General features: G+C 40.8%; 1 protein-coding gene across 1 annotated transcript; it reads left to right on the top strand.

Annotated features, from left to right (window-relative positions):
* Positions 1–6,236, top strand: LOC103975191 (pectinesterase-like). The gene is made up of 2 exons (XM_065109589.1): positions 1–1,135; positions 5,363–6,236. The coding sequence occupies exons 1-2, from the start codon at positions 136–138 to the stop codon at positions 6,055–6,057; spliced, it is 1,695 nt and encodes a 564-aa protein (XP_064965661.1). The 5' UTR covers positions 1–135; the 3' UTR covers positions 6,058–6,236.
* Positions 6,237–8,712: the final 2,476 nt, after the last annotated feature.

Here is an 8,712-nt window from a genome sequence, read left to right as displayed (position 1 = left end):
GCGGATCAGTGTCTCTTTCGTTACTTTCCTCTCTTGCCTTCAAATTAACACGCATCCATCACCACCAATCCCTTCCTATTCTCGCAGCTTTTCACTTCCTAAGCTCCATCACTCTCTTTACCTCTCAGGGTTCCGATGATGAGCTCTGGTAGTAGTAAAAGAAGCAAACTCCTCCTTTCATGCATCGTCTTCTCTTCTCTGTTCCTCCTCCTGCTAACGTTCCCCAGTGCGCCAAAACCTGTGGCTTACCACCATAAACTCCGGGTACATTCTCACCTTCATGCCGCCGCTGCCGCGGTCGACCACTGTGACGGCACGCTATACCCGGAACTGTGCGTTTCCACCCTCTCCGTCTTCCCAGATTTGCACTCCAAGTCCCTTCCCGAGGTCATCTGTGCCACCATCAACGCCACCGAGGCCGCCGTCCGCGGCTCCGCCAAGAACTGCACCAACTACCTCAACAGACGCGGTTACAACCTCGACGGCCGCCAGCGCCTCGCCATCGGCGACTGCCTCGATCTCTTCTCGCAGACTCTCGACGAGCTGCGCGCCGCCTCCGCCGGCCTCACATCCGGCGCCAGCGCCCACGTCGACGATGTCCAGACGGTCCTTTCCGCCGCCATCACCAACCAGTACACGTGCCTCGACGGCTTCTCCTACGTCGGTAAAGGTGGCGGATACCGCTCGGTTATCAAGCGGCGGCTCTACCACGTCTCGCACCTCGTCAGCAACTCCCTCGCCATGGTGAAGAAGATCCAACGGCGGCGGGCGTCACGGCCGCAGCGCGAACCACTGGACGGCTACGGGAAGGTGGCGGACGGGTTCCCAGATTGGGTGTCGGTGAAAGACCGGAGGCTGCTGCAAGCGCCTTCGAACTCGACGACCCCGAACTTGATAGTGGCGAAGGACGGGAGCGGCAACTTTACGACGATAAGCGACGCGGTGGCGGCGGCGCCGAACAACACCAAAACGAGATTCGTGATATATATAAAGGCGGGGGCGTATTTTGAGAATGTGGAGGTGACGAAGAACAAGAAGAACCTAATGTTCATGGGCGATGGCATCGGGAAGACGGTGGTGAAGGCGAGCAGGAATGTGGTCGATGGATGGACCACCTTCAGATCTGCTACCGTCGGTAAGCTATATCCTTCTTCCTCTTCATCTTCCTCAAACATAATCACAATGCTCTCTTGACTTCTGAATGTTGTCTTTTACTTTTGATGGTTCAATTTGGCTCAATGCTTAACTTATGTGAATATCAGCATTGTCAATTTCTTAAGGTTTTAAGATTTTTCTTCTTTAAACTTTGGAGATGATAACTGGAACAAATTAATGGTGACCACCGCTAACTACTCAGATTTCAAGTCTTTTTTCTCGGTATCAAAGTGAAGTTGAACTGAGGATAATGAACAAAGTCCTGTACTTCACATTCTTCTTTCTGATGTCTTTCATTTTAGTTATCATGCAATCAAAATCTACCATGTGGCATTTTGAATGCACGCGGTTCACGAGTCTTCCCAAGTTTCAACATCCATTTGTGGACTCCACATGAAGGTAGATGAAAACACAATATGGGACAATGGACACGGAATCAGGGAGCAGTAGGCGTTCCCGAGGTCATATCACCCCAGTCTCACACTAGATCTGATACTTGTTTAGTGTTGTTTCGCCAGCCACTTGTACAATACATGACTACTGACCCTCTGCAACTGGGTTCCAAATTATTTGAGGACAGTCGACAGCCATATCTTCTTGTCTTCTTTACGTAGAAACTGGTAGCTAGCTTGCATTCACCAGCTTGTGTGTTCTACCGTAGCCCGAGGCACGTTGGCCACCAGCAACTGGCATTAGCTTAGAAGGAGCGGCAAATCCTTGCGGTGTTCTGCGTCCAAATCCAAAAGAGAATTTCGTGTTAGATGTCCATAGCTTTTGTTGTTATTTATAGGGTAGCATTACAGGGGGCGGTGCAGGGTCCAAAAGAATAACGGGCCTCTTTTGCTCAGGTAAAAGCAAAGTTGTCGGCTTGGTTTTAGGAAAGATGCGGTTTAGCTACTAGTGTAATTAAGTTTTAGGTTAAGTTTTATTTTAATCCATGTAATTTTGATCATATACTATTTAAGTTTTAATGATTTATTTATATTTAAAATAATCTATATTTTTTAATATATATATATATATATATATATATATATATATATATATATTCCTTCCATCAATATTAGAGTTTGTTTATGTGACATACTGACCCATAATAAATTATTAATATAATGATACATATAATTTAAGTTTAAAAAAGGGATCTGTTGATTTTGGTCATGAATCATTTAAGTCTTTATGGTTTTGATCGTATCTAAAATAATTTTTACATTTTAAAAAAATATAACATATAAGTCTTTTTTATTAAGTTTGAGTTAATAGATATTAGAGTCTACTTAGGTACTATACTGACTTATAATAAACTATTAATATAATAATATATAATTTAATTTAAAAAATTAAGCATATCATCAATGGCGAGAGGAGATGTCATTATGGAAGCGACCACCAATGGTGGTACCGAGTGGCTGTTTCTTAGCAGGGCATCGTTACATATGTAGCCTCTCTCGCACTAATGATAAGCTTAAGAGCTTTTAATCCTACCTCAAGTGGATGTGCGTCTACTAGTAAGACACTAGACATGCAATGGTCTCATGGTCCCTTTTCCTCATCTTAAGTATCTTCGTTCCCATCGCCTCTCACTTCGTCATCTCCTATGCCCCCACCCATCATACCTGCGATATGATAGTCCAGCTCTCTCTTACCTCTGCATCTGGCCTCTTTGACTTCTATCTCTTCACCTTCTTTTGCCATTATGACCTCTATGGCTTCCTCTTTCTTGACAAGATAGACTTTTTTTAAAAAAACTTAAATTACACATGATATTATATTAATGATTTATTATGAATTAGCATATCACATAAGTAAACTCTATTAACTCAAACTTAATGGGAGAGGCTTGTATGTTACAATTTTGAAAATGTAAAGATCATTTTAAACATAAAAAAAAAGAGATTATTGTTGAATCTATGATAAAACCAATTGATAATTGTATTTATGTTTTAATCTACGTTTGGAGTGATGCAAGATGCTTCTATCAGGATGAGACAATTAAAGTAGGAAAAATCATGTTGTGCTAGAGGAACATGTCAGAAGATTGGACGTCGGGCCGGTGGATCGGTCGACGTATCGACAGAAGGCTTCGGGCTGTGGACTCAGGCATCGGGTCAAGAAGAGCGGGTATTGTGCCAAGGATATTGGAGTTGCAGAGTCAACTGGCCGATTGGGCAATAGGCCACAGGAGAGGATGATGCGCCGAATAATCGAACGAAGGGTCGAGGGACCAATAACATGCTGGACAACTTGGTTAATTGCTTAGGATTAATTATCTCGATCGAAGTTTTTTTTACATATGCAGGATTAACTACGATGAAAGTAAGACATGCAGCAGAAGTTACGCCGGAGTCAAGATTATGATCACGTTGAGAGTTCGAGAGTTCGATAGAAGTCTAGATAGTTGTCGGAGGTTCTGCAGGAACAAATCCGAGAAGTCCAGGAGCTTGCCAAAAGAAGCTCGTCAGAACTCGCCAAGTGGATCGTCACAAGTCCAGGAGTTTATCGGAAGTCCGCAGGAGCATCACCGAGGGTTCATCGGATGATCAACGGAAGTTCGTCGGAAGAAGCAATTGACGCACCGGAGCAAGTTGCAGTAAATGTCTTAAGAAATATCGTAGTTAGCATGATGATTAAGTTAGAAATAGGATGTGATCCCATTAACTTAATCTTGGGGCAATTGGGCCCTTGACATACCCAAATTGAGCTGAATGGATCAGCCTATTCGGACCCAGATTTCTTGACCAGCGGTGGCACCGCCTGGGTCGACGGTGGCACCGCCCAGGGCTCAGTCTTCGAGCTAAGCTAGACGGTGCAACCGCCCCTGACAAGCGGTGGAACCGCTTGAGCTCGGTCTCCGAGCTCTACCAAGCGGTGCAACTGCCCCAGTCAGGTGGTGGCACCACTTGGGCTCAGTCTCCGAGCGGGTGGTGGCACCGCCCAGAGGCTCAGTCTCCGAGCTGCCAGGCGGTTGTACCGCCCCAGTCAGGAGGTAGTACCGCCAGGACCCCGAAAATCCAGAAAAAGACACTTTTGAGCTCCAAATTCAAACTAGTTTGGGGCCTATATAAACCCCACCCTTTCCTGCATAAAAGGGCAACCAAAGGCACCGAAAATCCAATCTTACTCTGTGATTTTTAGAGCTCAAAAGTGTTGTAAAGGCTAGAAGTTCTCCTCCCTCTTTTCTTCTAAGTTTTGAGCTTTCAAGGGAGGAGAGAAATTCTGTAAGGGTTGTCTCCTAAGCCCATCAAAAGGAGTGAAACTGTAAAAGGGTGGTTGGCCTTCGCCTATTGAAGGAAGGCATCTAGTGGACGTCGGTGATCTCGTCGATGGAGGAAGTTAAAAGTGGATGTAGGTCAAGATTGACCGAACCACTCTAAATCTCAGTTTGCATTTACGTTGACCATCTTATCTTTACTGCAAACCTCCTCAATAGCTTATTGCCTTCTATCCATTTACGAACGTGTTTCATAGTTAAGTATTTTCCGAATCGGTGTTAATATGGAAATCAGTTTTATCGTACGAACATCATATTTCAGTTTGCGCTTACATTCTGATTTCCATCATAACTGTAAACTGCCTTTATATCTTTGCTTTAACTGCATCTCACTTGATCACAAGTTAAAGTGATTTACGAATCGGCTTTCTTACCAAAATCGTTTTTATCGTACGAATGTAGTTTTAATCGTCGAAAGTTTTCCGCTGCACTAATTCATCCCCCCCCCCCTCTTAGTGCTCTTGATCCTAACAATTAAGTGATCTATGATCAAAACTACATGAGCTAAAATGGATCTTTTTTTTAAACTTAAATTATACGTCTCATTATATTAATAGTTTATTATGAGTCAACATCCACATAAGTAGACTCCAACATCTATTAACTCAGTTGGGAGAGACTTATATATTATATTTTTAAAATATAAAAATTATTTTAGATATAAATAAATTATAAGACTTTAAGTGATTCTGAAATTACAGGCTAAAATTGACCCTAACCCTTATTTCTCTAGTTGGTTTTAGAGTTCCTCTCCAAACCTTCATATATATATATATATATATATATATATATGTCATTATTTTTTTTATGAAAGAGAGAGAAACAAAAGTATATGTAATTATAATTAAAAGACTACATCAACGTATCGTTTACATTCTATTGTTGGACCGTGTGTGATGATATCTTGTTTAGTGAGCGAAGAGTTGTCCTCTGCAGCTGTAGTGGGCGATGGGTTTCTCATGCGAGACATCACCATCGAGAACGCCGCAGGGCCCAGCAAGCTCCAAGCCGTGGCGCTCCGGGTGGGCGCCGACCTCTCCGCCTTCTACAAATGTAGCTTCGTGGGCTATCAAGACACCCTCTACGTGCACTCTCTACGCCAGTTCTACCGGGAGTGCGATGTCTACGGCACCATCGACTTCATCTTTGGCGACGCCGCGGTCGTGCTCCAGAACTGCAACCTCTACGCCCGGAAGCCCCTGTCGAACCAGCAGAACATCTTCACCGCGCAAGGCCGAGAGGACCCGAACCAGAACACCGGCATCTCCATCCACAAGTGCAAGGTCGCCGCGGCCGCCGACCTCATCCCGGTGCAGTCCAACTTCTCGACTTATCTCGGCCGGCCGTGGAAGGAATTCTCCAGAACGGTGTTCATGCAGTCGTACCTCGACAGCTTGATCGATCCTGCCGGGTGGCTGGAGTGGAATGGCGACTTTGCGCTGAACACGCTGTACTACGGAGAGTACATGAACCGGGGTCCCGGCTCGAACACCACGGGCAGGGTGAAGTGGCCGGGCTACCGGGTGATCAACAGCACGGCGGAGGCGAGCAACTTCACGGTGGCTTCCTTCATCCAAGGTGATCAGTGGCTGGGATCCACTTCCGTCCCTTTTACTTCAGGATTGAATTGAGTTCTCATTCTCCAAACTTTTCGGTAGATAGTTTTGGCCTGCATGCATGAGCGTAGCTCATCGTTCTCCTTGCATTGGTCGTTACTTCTACTTCGAATGCTTGAATAATATGTTCGTTTGAGATCTTCGAGTCATCGTGTTTGTTGTGGTGCCACTTTTGAAATTTGTCTTCTTTCTTGATCTTATAAAATGGAAGCAGAAAGGCGACTTGAGATATGTATTATATCTAATTATTCTCACTCATCTCCCGATATCAAATTTATGATAAATTTAATCTCAAACAAAGATTAATTTCATAACCCCTCCACATGTCCAACAATGCTCTAACAATGGTATAATAATATTTTTTTATTTTCTTAAACATATTCAATCAAAATTAAAGATTGAGGGCAATGTTTGGTAGCACAATATTAGACTTGCCTTGCATTTTGCATGAGGTGTACTGTAATAGATCCATTTATTTTCATTATATGATCATATATTGTATCAAGCGGTGTGTCTGATTTTTATTATTCGATCATATTTATTATTATTATTATTGATTAATAGATCTATTTATTTCATTATATGATCATATGATCATATTTTCATTATACGATCGAGTTAATGAATCAAGCAATGTGTGTGATTAGAGCCCTCAAACTTGTATCTTTTTACCTTTACTCCATTTGGAGAGTAAGACTTCATTTGGAGAGGACTCTTTACAATCTGTTCTTTATAATTTATAAATTTATTTTTTTTAATTAATATTTTTAAATTATTCTTTTATAAATAGACTTAAATATTCTCTTTTTCTTCTTCATCTTCACCCTTTATTTTTTTTCCTCTTTTTTTTTTTTTCTTCTTCTTCCTCCTCCTTGGAGTATGGTGTCAGGTGATAAAATAAAAATTAATAATTTTAGGATTATAAATAAAAATAGTAAAAAGGGACTATAAATAATAAACTTTATTTGTTTTGATGGTTGCCAAAACAAATAAAGTTAGGAATAACACTTTTAAGTTGGCAATCAATGTTTCTTTCTAAAAATTTGAAACTGAGGTTTAGACTCAGAATTTGCAAGAAAGAACAAAAATATATATATATATATATATATATATATATATATATATATTATTGAGAATCAGAAAACATTTTGCATATATGACATGGGTCTAACTGAGAGTGCTTTAATTTTGAAATTAACTCCTAAGTGACCAACCGATTCCAAAATAATTTTTATAAAAATATTTTGATTCTTTTCAAATCATATCATCCGGTGTAAGCAAATCTATTATATCCATCTAGCATCATCGGCATATCAATACATACTACTTTCAAAATTTTATTAATTAAGAAAAGATGAAAATATTTTATTAGATATTTTTATATTATATGTCTTGAGATCGAAACTCATCTTCACTACTTATCCTTTGTGAAAAAATAAAAAAATATTTAATTAAATTATATATTTTTCTACTGATTTTGGAAGGTTGGATCCTACGAGGGTTAATGGCAGTACATTTTCCAATTACATTTCTAAAGCCACTTTTAATGTTTTCAGTCCAAACTTTGGTGCATATTAATCACCCTATCCCCACAGATGAGGTAATGCTTATCTGGGCTTGTTTTGGAATAGGGAAAGTGATTAGCAAATGTGTTGGTGATCAACTGCAATAGATTATGAGGTAAAATGATACCATTTTCCATGAATATTTCTTTTAATTACCAAAAATATCAAAAGTTTAACCTTTTAAGAAAATTGAATGTATTAATAGACCTTAATATCATTTCTCGCATACAAGTCAAATTAGACTTGAGATGTTCAACTAAATTCATGTGCACCGTGCTAAGTCAATTAATGAGAAAAACGTTGCGTTGCGTTGCATGATTATTGATTAGATAATGCATGAAATAAAGTGATCGACTATGACCATAATACATATTTTTTTATTAGTTTACGACGAACCCTAATATTTAAGCGCTCGATATATTTAAAATTTTAGTAACTAAAAGATGCATTATGGATATAATTTTTCTCGATTTTCTTTTATTCCCTCTCTAAAGTTGACTTGTAATTTATCCTAACTCTGAATGCCGACGATGTAGTTCTTACTGAGAGAAATAATTATAGACTTTGGAAATCCTAATGAGAGCGATGTCAAGTAGAACTAACTGAAGTCATTTGGGTTTGGAATAAATGGAATGATGTCGCACGCTGAGGACGTCGGTCATCGACATGCCGAGCTCGGTCGACGACGACTCCTCTCCTCCTTTCTCGACTTCATGCTTCCGATCTGAGAAGACAAAGCCAACTTTGTCAGCTACCCGTGCGGAAACAGCGGCGGTAATCCAACGCGTCGCTCGTTCGGTGCTGTTGGTCTCGCCAAAATATCAAAATAGATCGTTTCACAGAAAGCATTATGTGAAATGCCGGTGGGAGTCGTCATTCAAAGTCGATCTATGCACGCTAGCTGACAACTCAACAAGATTATATGACAGCCTTTATTAGCTTTAGAGATCAACACATCAACTTACTGTCTAATGGCGGCTGGCTGGTCATGATGGATGGAAAATTTTTTACCCGTCCGCTGTAGGGAATTGGTCAGACTAGAATTGGTGGGCTAGTCGTCGGCAAACATGTTAGACTTGTGAGCTATATATATAGAGCAGCTGTT

Source organism: Musa acuminata, chromosome BXJ2-5, assembly GCF_036884655.1.
Source record: "Musa acuminata AAA Group cultivar baxijiao chromosome BXJ2-5, Cavendish_Baxijiao_AAA, whole genome shotgun sequence".
Taxonomy (NCBI): Eukaryota; Viridiplantae; Streptophyta; class Magnoliopsida; order Zingiberales; family Musaceae; genus Musa; species Musa acuminata.
This window is presented reverse-complemented; position numbering and strand designations above follow the sequence as displayed.

What these genes read in the sequence shown, in the direction of transcription:
- LOC103975191 (XM_065109589.1), top strand. Translation starts at nt 136, where the DNA reads ATGATGAGCTCTGGTAGTAGTAAAAGAAGCAAACTCCTCCTTTCATGC. An exon ending in CTTCAGATCTGCTACCGTCG is followed by an intron (nt 1,136 to 5,362) that starts GTAAGCTATATC and finishes TGTCCTCTGCAG; the next exon opens with CTGTAGTGGGCGATGGGTTT.